General features: G+C 40.6%; 1 protein-coding gene across 5 annotated transcripts in view; it reads left to right on the top strand.

The window, feature by feature from the left end:
- The window catches only part of COL4A5 (collagen type IV alpha 5 chain), a 76,383-nt gene that overhangs the window by 41,649 nt on the left and 14,527 nt on the right, over window positions 1-20,207 (top strand). For 3 of the 5 annotated variants that reach the window (XM_033072112.2, XM_033072110.2, XM_033072114.1), the window contains 24 exons: window positions 57-189; window positions 742-915; window positions 1,734-1,817; window positions 3,029-3,121; window positions 3,694-3,764; window positions 3,969-4,160; window positions 4,573-4,741; window positions 5,407-5,499; window positions 5,583-5,687; window positions 6,246-6,343; window positions 6,601-6,751; window positions 7,378-7,491; window positions 10,077-10,085; window positions 10,737-10,904; window positions 11,725-11,814; window positions 12,602-12,751; window positions 13,864-13,962; window positions 14,790-14,879; window positions 15,192-15,331; window positions 16,089-16,215; window positions 17,435-17,515; window positions 18,062-18,160; window positions 18,716-18,766; window positions 19,506-19,691. In XM_033072112.2, the coding sequence (XP_032928003.1) occupies window positions 57-189; window positions 742-915; window positions 1,734-1,817; window positions 3,029-3,121; window positions 3,694-3,764; window positions 3,969-4,160; window positions 4,573-4,741; window positions 5,407-5,499; window positions 5,583-5,687; window positions 6,246-6,343; window positions 6,601-6,751; window positions 7,378-7,491; window positions 10,077-10,085; window positions 10,737-10,904; window positions 11,725-11,814; window positions 12,602-12,751; window positions 13,864-13,962; window positions 14,790-14,879; window positions 15,192-15,331; window positions 16,089-16,215; window positions 17,435-17,515; window positions 18,062-18,160; window positions 18,716-18,766; window positions 19,506-19,691 (2,767 nt within the window). The remainder of the gene's footprint in view (window positions 1-56; window positions 190-741; window positions 916-1,733; window positions 1,818-3,028; window positions 3,122-3,693; window positions 3,765-3,968; window positions 4,161-4,572; window positions 4,742-5,406; window positions 5,500-5,582; window positions 5,688-6,245; window positions 6,344-6,600; window positions 6,752-7,377; window positions 7,492-10,076; window positions 10,086-10,736; window positions 10,905-11,724; window positions 11,815-12,601; window positions 12,752-13,863; window positions 13,963-14,789; window positions 14,880-15,191; window positions 15,332-16,088; window positions 16,216-17,434; window positions 17,516-18,061; window positions 18,161-18,715; window positions 18,767-19,505; window positions 19,692-20,207) is intronic. The other 2 variants (XM_033072113.2, XM_033072111.2) reach the window with 1 other exon arrangement.

The following is a 20,207-nucleotide window of genomic DNA, read 5'->3' as shown; positions in this document are numbered from 1 at the left end:
ATTCCAATGACTCTCTTCTTGGCAAGTAGTTTCACATGAGCATGAAATATTTACAGGTTGTTCCAAGACCAGGCATTGATGCAACAGTGGGACCAAAAGGTGTCAAAGGATTGCCAGGACCTCCAGGAGCCAAAGGGGAGCGTGGGTTCTCTGGCAGGCCAGGCCCACCTGGCTTGCCAGGATCCCCAGGTAGGAGTGAAAGCTTTAAATTAAGTTGTATGCCCAAACATGTGATTGGGTATTTGACTTCACAGTCTTTACACACTCCTTTTGACAGAAAGCAGAATATTTAGTGCTATGTTTGAGCTTGAAGGGTAGGCTTGAACTTCTGGGGATAGTGTGAGGAATTCTGAACATTCATTGCCCTTCCTGTGGTGAACTGAGGATGCTAATCAGATGCTTAATGCTTAGGAGCTTAATGCTCTTAGGGGTAATTATCTCATATCACTTATCCATAATGTACATTGTCCATTGCACTGCACAGAGGAAGTTTTGTGTACCACAAGTTTGGTAGGAGATGATCTGAGTCTACAGTGGGAGTGAGCAGTAACACCTGCATGTGCTTCTTTCATTTGTCCTGGTCTGTTTTGGGGTTTTTTTTCCCATCATAAACTTAGTTATTGAGTCTCAAGTCAATTTTTCAAACATATCTAAAAGTGTGAAATGTATATCATTGTCATCCTTGCAAAAATGTGATGTAAGCCATTAAGCTAGCAAGGAACTAAGTCCTTCCTGTCTTAGGGATCACTACTGTTGGACCTCCTGGCCCACCTGGCTTACCTGGTGAGAGAGGACAGAAGGGAGATCCAGGTTTACCTGGGGTTTCTATTCCTGGGCAACCAGGAGTTGAGGGACCTCCAGGACCACCAGGACCACCAGGTCCTCCAGGGCCACCTGCTCCATCTGTTGCTCCTGGTAAGTGACGATCATGTAAACACCAAGCAGAAGAGACTAAACAACTTTGACATTTGTTTGGGTTTTATAAATTCCACCTTCAAAGATGTTGTTTATCAGCAGCTGAAGTCCACGAGATTCTGTTCCTATACGTTCTGCTAGTTGCTCCCATTGCAAATCAAGACATCAGTAAGAGAACCTCAGGCTTAAGTTACAGAATTTGTTCCCTACTGGGAGTTGTCATAGCAGGAGAGTCAAAGATGTAACTTTTCACAGAATTCCAGTTTCATTTCATAAATATTCTAGTGTGTAGACCACATGAAATTAGCTTTGGAGTGGACACTGTGGATGAAAGCACTTAGCTCTTTTTTTGGTGTAAACAGAGTGGCGAATGGAATATAAGAACTGGAAAGCTGTAGTGGAGAGGAGCTAACATGGTTAGCCTCTGGTTAGCACAGGATTCAGGGAGGAATTTAGTGTCTAGATGACATTGGCATCTGCTCTGATGATGATTCATAAGCATGTTTTCACAATATGAGGCTGAATATCAGAATGAAGTGTAGAGATGGAAGTGAGTAGGCTGTGGGAAGCAGTGGGAGATGGTTGGGGTTGTAAAGAATTTATGATTGCTGTGTACTATCACTGTTTCCTTTTGAGATTGAATTACATGTGTGGGTTTTTACCAGCAGTCCTATCTGAATTGCCAAAATGTTTGGTCTGTGATTACGGTGGTATATTAGAATATCTACACGAATACATTTTTGTACGGAATACATGGTTTTGGTGCTGCTGTCAGTCTAACACAAATAGATAATAAAACCTCTTCTGATGTTCCTTAGGTGAAGAATTATGCGAGCAAGGGCCACCAGGTCCTCCAGGAATTCCAGGACAGCAAGGTTTTACAGGGGAGCGAGGCCAAAAAGGTGCAGTGTCATGGCTATATTTTCTATTTTTCTCTTTTTTATGGAAGCTTGGTAACAAATGTAAAGACTGCATTAAATAATGGTTAACAGTGCCCCTTCCCGGTAGGGTTGAGTGCAGATATTTTATGTTTCTGAATAAGAAAGCTGTTTGCCTTGAGTGTAGGATACTGCTTCACCTGATATTAAAGCACAGGGTTGACTGAGGCTACAACCAATGTCTAGCATGGATCTTAAATAAAGTAAAATGGAACTTGAGGTTTATGAGTTTGAGGCAGATAGAAACTGGGTGCTTTGTAACAGCACTGGCCAAGTCTTTGTGAAAATGTTTTCTAATTCATTAATAAATTTGAATTTTTTTATGGAAAGCAGCATTAAAATTATAAATACAAGATTCCTAATTTGAGTTGGTCAGTCTGCAGTGAGTTTGTTTGTTTGCTAAGCAAAAGAAAGTCATATTTAATATATATCCTTGTTTCCAAAAAGACAACCTTGCAATGAGGATGCTGATATGGGTAAGTGAGAATCTTTTCCTAGCCCAACCATGGACATCATAAATTACTTTAGACATCTCACTTAATTTTGTACTCACTTCAAAGAGAAATATTTTTTCTCATGGAGATTGTAAGGATTAATTAATTAGCCTGAATGAAATGCTCATCTATTTCACTGATGAATGTCACATAAATCTGTATGTGAAGGAAATTCCTAAGCTTCTTAAAACAAATATTTTTTTTTCTGATTAAATACTTTTAGTCTATTTTCAAATCAATGAAATGGTCACAGTATTTATTTTGCACTCTTGAAGTTTAATTAAGTTTGGAATTTTGATATAAATGGTTCAGAGTTGTAGTTAGAAGCATCAAGTGTTTACTTTAAAAGAGGACACTTTTGAAAACAAAAGTCCATGGTTCTATTTTCTATTTTTGAAAGCACTGATTTTGTTTTAATTATTTTGCACCGTCATACTGTCATAAATGCATTCTAATCATATCTGATATTGGTTTTCTGACCCCTAGCCACCAAAAAGCTTCAGTTTAACTTGTGGGGGCAGGGGGGTGTTTCTAATAGTTAAGCAGTAGTTATTTGAAGTAGTCACTTTGGAGCTGGTATTATAGATCAGTAGCAAGAAAACAGTTGCTGTTGTGCTGAATTATTTTAATATTTTCTAAAACCTGATGCTCGAGTAAGTTTTTCAATGCAAATCTTTTTAGGTGATCGAGGAGATACATGCTTCAACTGCATAGGAACTGGAGTAACTGGTCCTCCTGGGGAGAGAGGACCACCAGGACCTCCAGGTAGTCCAGGTAGGACTAGAGTCTTCACTAGTTTGCTTAATATGTTTCATATTTTTATCAGCATGTCTGTGTACAATGGTAACAAATATCTGTACATTGTGTGCAAGTTCAAATGTGCATTTGTCAGCTCCAGTGCAGAGTTGGTACATTGTATTTTGCGCAGTTGGAAAGAAACAGGATGAGCATGTGTGAAACAAACACTCATTCTTTGAAAATCTAGTCTTTGGAAAGTATTTCTTTGTTCAAAGACAACCTTGCAAGCACTCTGCATATTGAAGGTTTAGGGTCTGCTGTAGATTTAACTGAGAGAAAAATTAACTTCTACTACTGCTATTCCTGGAATAATGGAGGAGCTGGAGCTTTTCAAAAGCATGCTATTTTCTGGCACTACTGGTTCAACTTAGAGTAGCAACTTTGTTTCTGCTCAAATAAAATGAAGCTCTCAAAAAAAATCCAAAAAAACCCAGAGTAAACTTTGTCTGGTTTTAAAGGAACTTAGCTATTATCACTGAAACATCCTGCTTGATATTGCAGCCTCTCCAGATTTATGTTTTCCTTTTATGTTTTTCTGCGCTGCTCAGGTTCTCCTGGTTTTCCTGGACCAAAAGGTGAAAAGGGGCTTCCTGGATTAACTGGCCTTGTAGGGCCACCAGTAAGTGGTGGTATTATCTTCTGGTGGGGAAAATAGCATCTCATTTGTCATGCATGATAGGTAGATCTGTAAACAATAGATTTAATTTATTGTCTAGTATTTTTTTGACCATAACTACCTTGAATGCATGATTCATATGTTGTTCCATATTCAGAGTGAAAGAAAAACTAAAATACCTTTTTTTCCTTTTTTTTCCTTCCTCAGGGCTTTCCAGGCACCCCAGGTGCTCCTGGCAGACCTGGTCCTAAAGGAGACCCAGGGGATGTCCTGGCTTCTCCAAGAATGAAAGGTGACAAAGGAGACCCCGGCTTCCCAGGACCTCCAGGTCTCCCTGGCATCGATGGCACTCCTGGACGAGATGGACTGCCAGGTTTGCCTGGCCCTAAGGGGGAACCTGTGAGTTACATTTTAGGCTGTCTTTGACTGGATTGGGTAGTCCTGCATGCATTTGACACAGTGCAGATAAGAGAACTGGCACAAAAGCACTTTCTCTGTATGTGACAAGGCAGGAATTCTCTTCAGTAAACTCCAGTCTAGTGATGATACACTGAGGTACCTCCCCAGTCTGCCAGTGCTCTAGAAATAAGCCAAGGCTCCTCTTGTCAGAGGGTCCCATCTGCCATCACCTGCAATCCACCTCTGCTGGAGGGACCTAAGCAGCCAGGTTCAGGCCTGCTCTCTACTGTTAGCAGCTAATGAGAACTGGAAGGATGGAAACTGCCAGAGCTTTAAAGCAGAAGCAATGAAACACTTTACTCTTTTGATAATAAATACATGATCTTTCCCATCATGCTCTTTCTATTTTCAGGGAAGTGTTGCATTCAAAGGAGAAATGGGTATTCCAGGTGACCCAGGGATACCAGGTCTCCCTGGAGAAAAAGGGCTTCCTGGGCCTCCTGGTTTTGGTCCGCAAGGCTCACCTGGTGAAAAGGGCATCCAAGGTGTATCTGGCCGTCCAGGGCCTCCTGGTGTTCCGGGTAGGTTGGTCTCTGTGTGCTCTTGAGCAAGTACTGCAAAGTCAAACTTTGCCCCTTTTGCTTCAGGTAGTTCTTAGAACATAATGCTGCTTTTAAACTTTTGCTAGAGGCTTTGTTATGAACTGTTGTTATTTGTGAGCTCCCTTACTGAGGGTCCTTACAGAACCACAGGGAGAGCAGCATTTGTGCCATGTCACTTCAGGCATGTGCCTCACCTTCTGCTCTGACCTCCAGGGTTCTCCTTCTTCACTGACTGCACTGAAAATGCATTGTAACTACCACTGTATGCTTGGCTGTACTGCAGCTACAATAGGTTTGGGAAAAAGGGGTTGCTTTGAACAAGTTTGTTTTTCTTACTTTCTTTTCAACTACACAGATCCAAATCAAGTTGTGCTGGTGCCAGTTATGGAAAATACTATTCACATGATGGTACCTAGGATGAAGCTATTAAAAAATAACAGTTCAGAAAAACTGTCTGAACACTGAACAGGGCTTCTGAGCCCCTAAGAACGGTGTGGGGTTTGGGACCTGAGAACCTATTGAATAAAGTATTGCTGATGTCTGAGTTCTTTGTAAGCTTGGGATGGGACAGGCATCTTTTTCTGCTAAAAGAAAAGCAGAAAAGCTCCTACTGCATGATTCATATTTATAGTTTTTGGTTTTAGGTCCAAAAGGTGAACCTGGCCAGACTATTACAGAACCAGGAGTTCCAGGTCCCCCCGGTCCTCCAGGAAGAAATGGTGATCCAGGTCTTCCAGGTAAAGCAGCAGCTAGATTCTCAGGGAATTCCAAGAGCTTTTAATTCTGATTCTGGATAATTATGTTGATGTTCTTTTTGCAGGAGATCCTGGTCAGCCAGGTCAGCGTGGTTTACCTGGCATCCCAGGTGCAAAGGGAGAGCCAGGTATTCCTGGCATTGGACTTCCAGGTCCGCCAGGCCCAAAGGGTATGTTTACTGCCCTGTTACTGTATTGTGCTGGCTGGAAGAGGGGACATAAGGGCTAGTGTCTTTTTACTAGTGAGTTGACTTCTGTCTCTAGAATCCTTTAAAAAATGTTTGTCCTAAAGCTGTATGTCTTTATAACAGTTTCAGAAATACCAGGAGAAAAAACTGCTGAGCTCTTATTACTCTGTTCACTGTCCTGCTCCTTCTCAGTAGCTTACATTCTTCAGTAAACCAACAACACACAAGTGGGTAAAACTTTGGGAAATGAGCTTGAATCAATAAATGGTCTCCAAATGCTGCTTCAAGATGTTAACGTTTCTGATGTGAACTGCTTGTGATTTTTGTAAAAACTCATGGTTTAGGGAGTGCCCCCTCTGAGAGTCCCAGAGAGCCTTTGTGGCAAAGGCTGAATGCTCAGAAATTCTCTCAGCTGGGTACCCCTTCAAGTATGCTTGGGCTAGCACAGAACCTCTTCATGGGCTTTAGGCACATCTGGAGGAGTTATTCTAATGCTCTCTGGTGTCCTTTCTGCTGCCCTAATCTTTATGCTGTTTGTAGGTTTCCCAGGGACTCCAGGCCTGCCTGGAGCTCCAGGAACTCCAGGTCGCCCTGGTCTGGATGGACCTCCTGGACCACCAGGTTTCCCAGGACAGAAGGTCTGTGTTTGTGTTTACTGTAAATCTTCCCTTTGAGGTTTTTCTGTGTCACTGGGAAGATGGTGAGGAGGATTTCACCTCTTGTTCTCAGATTTTGTTGGTGGGGAAGTAAAATATTTTACTTGACATTTTGAGTGAGGGTAGTAAAATAGAAATTGAACTCTAAGATGGCTTTTAATTTGTTACTTTCATATTTTTAGGAGAGGTTAAGCATCGAAAATTCATTTTTGATTTTTTAAAAACTTCATTTGTTATAGGGAGACCGTGGATTTGGAGTTCCAGGACCACCTGGGCCCCCAGGACCCCCAGGCATCAAAGGAGTTCAAGGACCTAAAGGTGATCCTGGCTTCCCAGGAAACCCTGGTCTCCCAGGCCGGGCAGGCTTTGATGGAACCCCAGGGCCCAAAGGTATTGAGAACTCTCCCTTGTTTTGTCCCTACTGAACTTTTAAAAGTGTAGCTTTGGTGGGAGGCATTTGGCAGTTAAATACAAGCAGGGCTGACTTTAGGGCCATTACTTCAAAATCAGTTTTTCCAAAGCAGACACACCTGTGCAAATGGAAGCTCTCAAAAGGCAGCTAAGGGAATAAATCCCAATCTGTGGGTCAGTACCTGAAGGTTTGTACTCAAAAGACAAATAATGTTCATATGGGGGTAAAACTTTATCAATAGAGTAATTGTCATTTAGATGTATTGTGCTTCCACATGCACAGAGTTGGCAATTCTTCTACCCCTGCTCTTGACCATGGTCTGTACATTCCTGGTTTGCTGGAGAGCATCTTTTGAGTTTGATGTGGATGATGGTGCAATATATGTGTGTGTAGCCTAGAAGCATAAACTTCATGCAGTCTATGCTGAGTGAGGACAAATCTCTGGCTTTGAGAAATAGCCTCTGGAGAGTGATTTTTCTCTGTTAGGTCAATGTTTGTTTGCATGCAAGGATGAAATCTCGAGTACAATGTGAAGGGACTCTGCTCTAAAAGCAAATATCTTGAAATTAGTTTAGCATTTGACTAAACAAGAGTGTTCTTTTAGGCGACCCTGGACCAAGTGGACCACCAGGACTTCCAGGCCCACCAGGCATCCCTGGCATTGGTGGTCAAGGTCCTCCTGGATCTCCAGGACCTCCAGGTCCTGTTGGCCCCCCAGGTAAAACTTACACAAATGGTTCCCATGGGTTATTTCTGGCATATGCAAGCAGGTACACAAGATGCTGAAGGTCCAACTCGACAGATAGACAGTGATAATTAAGTACATATCTCTGAAGGAAGTTTGGTTGCCTTTTGTCTGAAATAACTGGTGATCTTGTTCCATCTCTCCACAGAAGGGTACATATGCATGCATGTACATCATTCTATTCATTAAGTTTGTCTATGGAAATTTCTTTTCCTTTCATTCAGTGAATGGGCTTGCTATGCACCAACTCTTGATGTTGCAAACATGTAGCAGCCACCACAGTGAGAACACTTTTTGTGGTCTTCAGCATGCCTTGCACTGAAGCCCTTCCAAACCCATCCAGTTCCAATCTTAAATTAAATATTTAATTCTGCCATGCCTGTAGAATGTGTGTGTTGCATGTCTGTGAGCTGCACTATTTGAATGTGTTTGTGTGTCAGCACTGGGCTTGGCATTGTTTGCAATGCATGCTGACAAAGTCATGGCCAGCTCTAAGACTATGGATCCTGGATTGATTGGTCATATTCAGATTTTTATGAACTATGAGCTGAGATTCAACAGAGTGCTGAACTTGAGGCAGGCAGTACTTGAGTAAATAGACCCATGGAGCTTGAATTCTGCTCGCAAGCATAGTGTGGGTCATGTTTAAATCTATTGTTCCTGAGTGGGGCAAAAAACATGGTCAGGGCATCAACAAACCTGGAATGTGCCCAGTGTTGGGAGCTAGGGACAAAAGGGCTTGGGACAGGGCACACAGCAGCAGCAGTGGGTCCTGTGCCTGACTTGCTGTGCTGACTGTAGGGTCCTGAGCTGCACTGGAGGCTAAACTGAAACAAAAGGCCAACACAGGCTTGGTTTTGGGGTGAGGGAGGGATGTATTAGTGTGGGTTTGAATGTTTCACCTAATGCATGTTCTTTTGCCTGTAACATTTCCTCTGGTGCTAGCCAGAGTTTGATTTCATGTGATGACGAATTTATTCTACAAAATGCCAATGTTGACAAATGTGCAATGATTACTAGAGTTGATGGATTTGAAATGCCTCTATTTTCCCTCTTCATGTCTGTACCAACTAATCAGTGTGGCTATTAACAGCATGGGGCTCTGAAATCTGGTGCATGCTGGAAGCTCCCACTTGAGAAATCTTTATTTCCCTTGGCACTGCTCTCTCTGTTTTGTGCAGAATGCCTTACATTCCCTTCTCCCATCCCATGTGTGTTTTACTAAGCTGTTTTGATTCTGTTCCTTTATGCAGCATTAGGGTAAAGTTTCTAGGACTCTGTTTTTCAGGTAATTTGGAAAATTCTTAGAAGACCCTGTTCAGAATTTGCTTTCTCTGCACCACCATTTACTCAAATAGTTGGCAATAGCTCAACATTTTTCCTTTTTTGAATATGTAACCAATTACTTTAGACTTATTGTGTTGCCTATATTGTTCTAATTATGATGTAGTTACATTTTTGAGACCAGAAATTAGATTAGAATTTAATTGGAATATAATTAGATTATAATTTTTATTTGAAAAATATCTTTACCATTCTAAGTATGGAGTTTGTCCTATATATTATGTTCTCTTTTTTCCTACTTGCTGATAGAAAGCCCTTGAACACAGAGCATGTGTATCCCCTGTTCATCATCCAGTCCTGGTTTTTTTTCTGTGCAAAATAGCCACTCCAGGCACATGACACCATGGTTTAAAGCAGTGATAAGCTGCTTCCAGAGGGGAACACCCTCAGAATTAAATAAATGGAAGTCTACAGCTAATGCCATCAAGAAAATCCAATCTGCCTTTTCAATGTGCACAGAACCCATGATGACATCACTCCTAAACTTGTTCCTGCAGCTGAGAATGGGGTCACCATTACAGAGTTAGAATACTGCTACCTTGGAGTTATTTATGAGGTTTTGGCATGGTGGTGTCAATTATTTCAGACTATGCCAAGGCATGCAACATGCAATATACCATCTGTGAGTGTAACAATATAAGCTTACATAATAGAACTAAAAGAATGTGGGAAAATATTGGAAGGGGTTTTTTGTGTAATAAGGAAAGAACATCTTTTGAAAATCCCTATTTGGAGGGATTTAATAGAATGTGGGGCCAATGAATGATAAGCTGATTGATAGGGTGTACTCTGGTGTTCAGAAGGGGTCCAATCCAGTGTCTAGAAATGAGAGTTTTGTAGCAAACATATCAGAAAAAGCTTGTTCCTCATTTCTGTAGAGAATACTAGATGAGGATAGAGGGAGAAAATTATTTCTAAAATGTACCATCAATATTTGAAAATATGTCAGTGTTTGGGGTTTCTGCATACAGTAGTGGCTGCACTTTGAAAAAGATCTCCAAGTTTCCTTGCAGTCTGGTTTCTCTTAGCAGTGTTAGCATTGAATTCTTTGTATTTAGATCTGTTTTCAGTAACTTTAGATAGATTTTTGTTCTGTTTTGTCTTTGTTCTAATCTATATGTGCTTTATTTTGTTTCCTAACTTTATTACAACTGCTTACTGCTACCTGTCTCAACTTCCTGATGAGCTCTAACTCGTTGGCTTTTGAACCTCAGGTCCCCCAGGTACTGTGGTTTGTTTACCAAAGCCTTTTCTTAACTTGAGATTTATGAATTCTATTTTTTTGGTCAGCTACATTTCCAGAGTAAGCATCTTCACTGACACTGTGCACTGGAGGGAAATGAGCCCCCTGCTTGCTTCAGCAGTGCCTCGAGCTCAGGGTCATTGGCATTGAGCAATCTTAAGCATCTTTTGTCAATTATTATTTTTTGTTCAGGGAAAATACAGTGCGGTGCAGAATTTTGCTAACCTTCAAAAACATTCAGCTAATGTTATCTTAGAATGTAGGAAAATGGAGTAATTCATGGAAATATGTGAATCTGAATACCTAATTATAAAATACAAACTAGTCTAATAAATTTGGATTCTCTTTTAATAATCAGACTTAATATGTTGTTGAAGAGTGTTGTTTTCCCTTTGGGTTTTATTTGAATTGCATTTGCTGCATCTTAGTAAAATTTTAGTCATGTTTCTCTTCAGGACAACATGGCCTTCTAACACTTAGAAGCCATTAAAAAATAAATGGTTTTAGAAGAACTGCAGGGTTTTCATCAGTGGATTGCAACTAAAACTATTCCTATGATACAATACCCAGCCACACAGATCTCAGCCTTGTCTGACCTTTTGCTAAACGATGTCTTAACAACATTGTCTAGGGCTGCAAGGCGTTCCAGGGGAGAAAGGGGATCCAGGTCCTCCAGGCTTCGATATTCCTGGTCCTCCAGGTGACCAAGGAGCTCCAGGATATCCAGGACCCCCTGGACTACCAGGGCCTCAGGGCTCACCTGGGCCACCTGGCAGGGATGGAATACCTGGACTTCCAGGTAAGTTCATGTATTTTACCTGTGGAGAAAGACCAAACTGCAGTTACAGGTGGTAAATTCTTTATGCTTGGCCATGCCAGCTTAATGCAATTAGGTGTTTATCCTACTTATTTAAAGTTAGATATATGTAACCATTATTCTCATACTTTAAAAAAACCCAAGATTGTAACAGAATTGGTTGCATCAAAATCCTTGTTACCAATATTTCATACATTATTATTTTTCATAACTTTCAGACATGTCTTTGATCATCTTTATGTTCTCTAATTTATTTTGTGATTTTTTTTTAGTCAGTGCTGTAATTAAGAATAAAATGTTTAAAGAAAATAATGCTATTTAGTTTTAAGTATTAATTTCCATATTCTAAATGTTAGACTATTCAGTTAAGCTGGTCTGTTTTGCCCTTTGAAATAGAAATATTAAAAATTAATTTTGATAATCTCTTGAATAGAGGGAGTAATACAAAAGATTCTAGAAGTAGTGTATACTTAATTGTCTTCTTACCTTTCAATAAATTCAAGTTTGTTCCAACTACTGTTTGTTTCAAACCAGTAACTAAACCTCTTGGAGATATAAACACGCTTTCTACCATAGCTGAGCAGTGCAAATTTTCTTCTCAGGACCTACCTGGAAAAATTGCCACAATTTTCAAGTGTCATTTTATCTGATTTTTATTTGTACAATAAATGAGTGCTTGTAATTCCTTCAAAACAGCCATATGCTGATTAATAAATACAACAGAGATCCAGGGAAGCAAATTTAAAGTACCTGATAGGTTTGAGTTTCTGTTCAGAATGACAATGTGGTTCAATGCTTGTAGGTGCCAAAGGTGAGATGGGCATCATGGGAGCTCCTGGTCCTCCAGGGCCTCCAGGAACTCCTGGAAGAAATGGTCTGCCTGGCTTGAAAGGTAATGTTTGTTTTATTCACCCCTGAAAGGGATGCAGAATGCTGTTTTCCCTGTCCTGTGTTAAAAGAGGTTGTGTAATAGCAGCATTTAGGTTTTAATTTCTGGGACCTGCCTAAGTTATTGTCTTGTGACTGTGCTGATGTTCTGAATTGCTTTGCATTTTTAAGCCATAGCATTCAATCACTATTTAGTTGATGTAATGAATTGTTAGCTACTTTAGAAACGTTTCCTTTGGATTCCTTAGGATGGCATTGAAACAGAGTAATATTTTGAAGTCTGCTTAAAACAGCAGTTAGAAGAAAATCAGTGGCTTAGTGTTATGGAGTCATCAAAAATTATCTATATAGGTATCACAAAGAGTCTCTCCTTTCTGCATTTTCCCAAACCTCTTGATGGAGATGAATTTTGAAAGAGTTTGGTAGACAAAAACCCAATTCACCTCTCCAGAACAAGGGGGCTCTGAATCCAAAGCTGCTATAGCTGTTGTGACCCTGTGCTGGTGGCACAGTGTGGTGGGGCTCTTGGAGCTCTTGAAGTGGCTCAGACAGGCACAGCTGCTTCCTGTGCTGTCCAGAGCTGACAGACATCCCTGTGCATTCCATTCACTCAGCTTTTTTCCAGGGCTAAAGATGCTGTGGAGCACCTCCCATAAACTGCCTGATCATTTGGTGAATTCCAACTCCATGAATAAATCATGGAATGCCTATGTAAGAAAAAGCATGACAAATACATTAGCCTACCTTAAGGTTGCTTTTTCTTTCTCTTTTGTTGGCTGTACTTACTGTAGGTAATAGTGGATTACCTGGTCCACCAGGGCCTCCTGGACCAGTGGGGCAGAAAGGCATCAAAGGCGAAGCAGGTCTGCCAGGTCCACCTGGAACACTTGATCCCAAACAGCTGGGAGCAAAAGGAGAAAAAGGCGAGCCGGGTGTTCCAGGTAAAGAGTTTTGCATGTGGATATGTGGAGGGGGTTTTTCCTAGACACATAGTGGTGGGCTGTAACTGAATCCATTACTGTTCATTCACTAACTTGGAATATAGATGTGGTTTAGGCTTTTGTTAAAGGGATTTTGTGGCTGTGTTCCTCTTTATGGTTAGTTTGTACGTCCTTGCTCATTAGCTGTTACTATTATTTGGCACATGGCAGTTTTGTAAGGTGCTTTCAGCAGGATTACAATTCGGTCTTCTAGGGGTTATTCCTGAGCATGGTAAGAGAGTTTTCATAGTTGGTGTGCTGACTGCATCCCTGCTGTCTCAAAGGCCTTTTTGTCTTTGCCATGTAGGATGAAATTGCTCAGGTCATCTGCTCATGCACCACCTCTGTATTCTCCCTCTGGATGTCTCTCTGTACCACCTGTGAGCTAATTGTCATCTCTGTGTGTGTTTCTGCTTGGGAAGTTGGCAGCCTGGAAGTCTTTCTCAAGTCTGTGTTCTCTCATTCCTGCTGGCTTCCCTCTCCTCCCCCACCAAGGGGTTTCCTTTGAACTCTAAATTAATCTTGAGAGGAGTAAAAAATATTCTACTCTAGAGAGAACCAGAATGCATTTCCCTAATGCTGTCCCAGCCATTATTGTGCTAATCTACCTATTGTATTAATTTCTTGCAAGCCTAGATAGGATCCTAAGACACTCTTTTTCCTTCTCTGTGGAAGGCAGGTTTAACTATGTCAGCAGAGCAACACAAAGTTCTTATGGGATAACAGCCACATAGAATTTGTAAAAATCTGCTAAAACATCTGCCTTCATTTTTATAATATATTAGTCCCAAAGTGATTTTGGTGTAGCAATGTAATTTGACTTGTGTATAAATAATCTAGGTGAATGCAAAGGTTAGAATGGAGACTGCTCATCCAGAAGGCAGCCCTTTGAATGAAGTATATTTGAATTAGTCATGAAGTTAGTTTTCTCTGTACTTACTTCTATTGTTCCTGTTCTGTAGTAATTTTAAATTTTCCAGGACAAATATTTTGTTTTCTGATCTCTTAAGGTAAAAGATAATGTACAGTAGTAGTGACAGTAATAACAATAGAATGTGTCTTTTTCCCTTGAGGTATTCCTGGTTTATCAGGCCAGAAAGGTTATCAAGGGCTCCCAGGTGACCCAGGCCCACCAGGACTTAGTGGCCCACAAGGTCTGCCAGGATTGCCAGGTCAGTAAACAAGGCTGGACAGCTTTGATGAATAAAGATTTGCATGTGTTTTTATCACATGGAGTTGGGATGTTAATCTTCTAATATCTAAACTAACCTTAGGGCTTTGTGCTTAAAACTGCAGAACGGTTTTGGGACATGTAAAGTCATTATCCAAACACATGCTTGTTGAAGCCCTTTCATTCAAACAGACCCAAGAGCAGATTTAAACTGATCCCAGTAAAGATTAAGGTGTCTTTTAGGATGACTGGAAAAATACTTGCTGCTTGAGCAAGCAAGGTGACTGCAGAATCTGCCAATAGGACTTTCATTTTGTATGTTTATTCTCATATTGCTAAGCATTATATTTTGAAAATGGCCAAGTGGATATATTGCAGAGGCTGTCTGGGTGTCAAATATGTGCTTTAAAGAATTGCAAGGAACAAGAAAACTAATTCTGTTCTCTGCACAGCTATAACAATTTATCTGAAATCTTGAGTCCTTCCTTGTGTCTAATCTAGGCCTTGCTCTAAATATTTTGTTGGGCTTGGGGAATATTGTTAACCATCCAGGACTCAAACTAGTTTCAGATGGTGACTAAATCCTGGACTGAGATTCGACCTATTTCATTAGACTGATCTTCAAAACAAATAAGCAGCGGCCCTGATCAAATCTTGGCTTGCAACAAACCTACTACAAATAAGTCTGGAAAAGCAAGTAGGAGCAGTATGAGGCCTAAAGCAACTCCACTGCTTGTAATCAGATGATAAGCATGCTCATATGAGAATGCATGGGCATCAGAAACCTGTAATTACTGCCATTAATTAACTCAATCACACATGTCCTAGGCATCAAGGGAGACATGGGGCTTCCTGGGCAGCCAGGACCAACAGGACCTCCAGGATTGAAAGGAGCTATGGGAGAGATGGGCCTTCCAGGTGAGTCTGTGCTTGAATTTTACTTCTTTTGGGCCAGTGTTCTCCTTTATATACTCCAAATATGACTTTGTCTGTGTCTAGTATGTAATAATAGCAATGAAGATGAGGATTGCATAAAGCCCTATATATAATTGAGGTTTTTAGGTAATTGTTTGGGTTTGGTTTTAAAAGTAAAAAAAAATAGGTATTCTAGGCCAGCCAGGCAAATGGTTAGGCCTTTCTAGTTTGGTTGCTGTATTTTGAATTATTTCTGTAAATTACTGCATAAGTTTTATTTCTATTTTTTAAAATTTCATTTTATATTTTGGACAGGTCCCCCTGGGCTTAAAGGCAACCAAGGAATAGCAGGACGTCCAGGGCAACCTGGGCCTGCGGGATTTCCTGGACTGAAAGGACAGAAAGGTGACCCTGGTCTTTCAAGCACTGGTATTCCTGGTCCCCCTGGACCAAAGGTACCTTAACAAAATTCTTCAACTGAAAATTCCATGAGGAAATTAAATTTTGTGTTGATTTTTTTCCCCCCAACTGTTACTTAATATATACTATGTATAACTGTAAATACGTATATAAATATATTAGTAACAAGCACAGTTGACTTTTCAGATGAGATAAAAATTTCTCATTTTAAAGGTGAAAATATTTATATATAACTTTATCAGGTTAAAGGAGAAGATTGTTTACCAGACTTTTCAAACTGGGTTTACTTAGTGACCTAATCTTCACTGTGACACTTTCATAGTTGCTATGGGATTTACACAATTGATATCATTGTCCTCCTGTCTAATTATGTAGTTAATTCCTAAAAAATTAAGATTTGCATTTAAGAACAATTTACTAATAATATAGCATGGTTACTGCTGCTTAAAATTTTAAAGCTGCACTGATTTCTCTTTTATTCTGCATTACCATGGGGTAAAAATCTCTGATCCTGCTGGAAGAAAGGAAGATGCTTTATTTCTTTAATGTAGGCCAGGTCTGAGGAAAAACTATGGTACTGTACACAAAATTATAGGGGGAAACTGTTGAAGCCTTTACTACTGCTGTTTTTTGCCTAATTTTGTGTTGAGATGATTCACATTAACTGGATATGAGGAGAGGTGCACACAATATTCTTGTGACCTTGATGTGGCGGTAGAATGGGGAACATAGAATAAGGTCCTTCCTATCTTAAAAAGTCTGGGTTCTTATTTCTGCTTAAATGTTTTCTAGGGAGATCTTGGCTTGCCTGGATACCCAGGTAGTCCAGGCTCTAAAGGTGCAGCTGGAAATCCTGGCTTGCCTGGATTTCCAGGCAGTCCAGGTGCAAAAGGAGAACCAGGTCTTCCTGGATTCCCAGGTAATTCTTAAAGGATTTTGTTTTTCGTTTCCCCTCTTGCCAATATTGGTACAAACAGCTAAACACAGTGGGTAACTGGGGGAGACTCCAGCTTCTCAGAGTTTCTGGCAATTTGCTGCTTCTAAGCTTTGTGCTGTTGGAAATGTCACTACAAAAGTGTGGGAATGCATCTGCTATGAGTGCCTTCTGAAATTATCTGCTCTGAGGGGATGGAGCAGCTCTGTTAGTTAATACTCTCCATAGGACTCACTCTTACCTCCTCTAACACACAGATATTGGGGTAAGAAAAAAGTATCCATATTTTTTTCTTCATGAATCAATAAAAAAGTACCATCCTGGAAAATCTAGCGCTTTTTTCATAGAATTTATTATCCAAAAAATAGGTCCTAAAGAGAAATCTCTGAAATATAATAAAGTTTTGCACTTTGTTCTTTAGAAAAATATTAGAGGTTGTTCACGGGTATATGTCAGTTTTTTTATTCAAAAGAAACAAAGTTTTTATCTCTGCTGCATTTACAGCACTAAAGGCTGTTTTACAAATATGCTTGAGCTGCTTTGATGTAGAAAATTAGGGAATTTACAACTGTGGTCGTGACAGCAGGAAGTTTAGAAGAAAACAAAACCTGACCACGAACCTGACAGTTCTTACCCTCTCTTTCATGTCATGCCTGAAAGACTGAACAGCCACAACGTGTATTGCAGGCTCAGGTGCTGTTCAGAACAGACACTGCAACAGATCAGGTGTTTTTCCTACTTCCCACTAAGCTCATGCCGTAGGGTGAGAATCTAGTGTAAACTCTTCAGACCATTTTTATTAAGTTCCTTTTTCAGGAAGGGCAAAGAGGATTGGGGAATTTGGATTCAATCCCAGTTCATAATGCTTTCAATTTATTGTCAAGCAGAAACACCTGTCTCTAAAATGGTAACTTTCTAGAGATTGCCAGAGTTGCTGTGTCCTTGGCCATGAGCACTCAACAGTTAAGAGGAGGCTTGAGAGCAGCAGTAAGGGCAGCTGTAGCAGTATGTTTTGTTTTTGTACATTCTTTGCTTTATAATTCATCTCCTTGACCAGCTGTAAGGCTGTGAAAATGAGCATAAATACAGTATCTTGATAGAATTAGCTCATTTATTACTCAGGGTATCTCAGATTGTAGCATTTCAAGATCTGCTGGAAAGTCAGTTTTGTTCATTATTTGACTGAAATGCCTGCACTTTACAGGAACTCCAGGAATTCCAGGACCAAAAGGTATTGAGGGCCCTCCAGGTAATCCTGGCCTGCCTGGACCACCTGGGCCAGTAGGTGAGCATGGACAGTGCAGCAGAGATCAGATGCTTCTGTGAAAAACATAACACTTCCTTTGTTATCTTTTTAGCATCGTGGAAATGTGTCTGTATGTATATGGGTGTTCAAACACAATTGCACGCACTTAATTAACTGAAATTAAACAGTGAAGAAAGAAATGTTAACTTTCTTTTGAAGACTTGTATTTGCTGTCAATTCATTAGCTATTGAAACAAGAAGTCAAGTTTCTGTACTTACCAGCTTTATTTATGCTAAGTATTACTGTGGTCTAACCTGTTTTTAAAGGAGAAAAATCCTAATTTTTTTCTAAAGGGAAGCATTATATTTTTAGCAAACAGTGATTTCTTGAAAATTCACAGGCCTAAAAGCCTTTTCTAAATTGTCAAAGGAGAGAGAGAGAATGGTTTAATTTTTAGATTATACCCCTGTAAATATTTTATTGCATTACCATACCTTTAGATTCAGATGGTGGTGAAGGGGATGCTGGTTTTCTTTACTGCAGTTTAGGCAAGACTGTGCTAATGTGTTCTGTCCCTGTTTTAGGTGATATTGGTCGTCCTGGCCCTCCTGGGCCTTCAGGGGAAAAGGGACAACCTGGTCGAGATGGTATCCCTGGACCAGCGGGTCAGAAGGGTGAACCAGGTTAGGTCCTTCCTGCATCTTTCCTCCTCTTCACTCTGCATTGACGTGTCCTGCTTCCTCTATTCTTTCTTTCCTGTAACTGCCCTTACACCTTCAAAGCTGCTCCCGTGGTTTCTGGGTGCTGGGTGGCTCACAAAGGGTGCTGGCGAGCTGCTAGGGAAGCACAGGACAAGAATTCAGTCAGCTCTCCTGGATTTTATTACCCAGCTTTAACTCCAGCCCCTGTTCCCATATTCCATGGTAGCTGTATTGCTTCAGCTCAATTACACAGTGGATGAACAGCATAATCCCTGCTCTAAAGATAGATCTTCAAACAAAAATGCAAACATAGTAATTCCCAAAATTTGAAAGAACATGGATTGCAAGAACGTGCATTCAATAGCAAAACCTCCAGCTTTGGGGAAGACTGGTGAGTGAATGAGAATTCAAGTAATCTCAAGGAATCACTCTAGATGAACTCCACTTTCATTGTTCTAAGCCTCATGTTCCTGTTCCTGAAGACCTGAAAGCTAAATACTCTTTCTAATTTTTTCTCTAAATCTATCTTTTTTTCAGGTCTACCAGGTTTTGGGCGTCCAGGACCCCCAGGACTCCCAGGATTGTCAGGTAAAGCTTTTCTGTTGCCCTTTATTAAAAAGGGTCAATGTAAAATACATTTACCCACCAAAACCAAGAAGGGTGTGTTGTATTTTCTGTAACAAATGAATGCAGATAATTTTTTTTTGCCTCAGCAAACTGTTTTAAATTAATCACAGCAATAAAGACACTTTATTACTGACTACTGTATCTTGTAAATTAGCAATTATGCAGCCAGAATAAATGCACACAGAGCAAGAGCCTATTGCATTGTAGAACTTCACTAATTTCTGTCAGTAAATAAAACATTCATCCAACAGATGACAAATGAAGCTGCTTTGAAAGTATAGTTACTTGATACACTGCTCTTCTTCATTGCATTAAAGCTCCTAAATTCTTCAGGCTTATTTGAAAATTTTGCAAGTATGTCTTAATTGTCAACAGTATCTCAAAAAAAAAGATGAAGTCTTAATACTGGCAGGTTTCTTCACAGAAAGCCTTATTTGTAGGCTTACAAGGATTTTTATGGATTGCAGCATCATTGACTTAGACTTTTTAACATGTTATAAGCTATAGCGCTTTCTCCTGCAAGAATTATTAGCCCTCACTCTTTTCTGAATGTTAGACAATTTTACACTGTCTCACTCTGCAAATAAGGGGAGTTCCAGCCAGATTTGTGCCTTCTGCAAGAAAGAAAAATGACTTTGCAATTTGGTTTTTGGGCTTTATATAAATTTGTAACAGTAATCACAAACATGATATTTTGCAGGGCAAAAAGGAGAACTGGGGTTACCTGGCCCACCAGGACCCCCTGGACTTCCAGGTCTGAAGGGAGAACCAGGTTTCCAGGGATTCCCTGGTCTGCAGGGCCCGCCAGGTCCACCAGGAATACCAGGACCACCTCTGGAAGGTCCTAAAGGTAGCCCTGGCCCACCAGGTGTTCCAGGAAGGCCAGGTAAGAGCATGATCCATGCCTGTGAACATCTGCCAGTACTTTGATATTTTGCTGGTAGGTCATCAGCCTTTAAATTGGCTCAGTTTATTTGGATGGATAGGGCCAAGCCTCATGGAATAGGTGTGTGGGCAACCGGAAAATTTTGTTGCCAAAAATCCCCAGTATCTATAAATAAACCAGCCTCAGTTTCTCTAAATTTCTGATGCCTGGCAGCAAAAATCAAAGGTGTTCCCACGCGGGAGGTTCTCCGCATGCTGGCTCAATAATCACTCACAAGCACGGTTTGACCTTTGAACACCTGAGACCTTTGCAGTGCTGTCACGCGATCAGCAAATGTCACCGCGCACAAAAAACAAAAGTAACAACCCCATCAATCTAAGAGTCATGAAAATCAAACTCCCACTAGCTTCCCAGCATGATCAGATTGGATACTGCTTCTCATCTCCAGGCCATGTAACACAAGTCATTGCTCCATTGTGTCACGTGGCTCCCACGGACTCTATGCTCCATCGTGCT

The sequence above is a fragment of the Catharus ustulatus genome, chromosome 14 (genome assembly GCF_009819885.2).
Source record: "Catharus ustulatus isolate bCatUst1 chromosome 14, bCatUst1.pri.v2, whole genome shotgun sequence".
NCBI lineage: Eukaryota > Metazoa > Chordata > Aves > Passeriformes > Turdidae > Catharus > Catharus ustulatus.
This window is presented reverse-complemented; position numbering and strand designations above follow the sequence as displayed.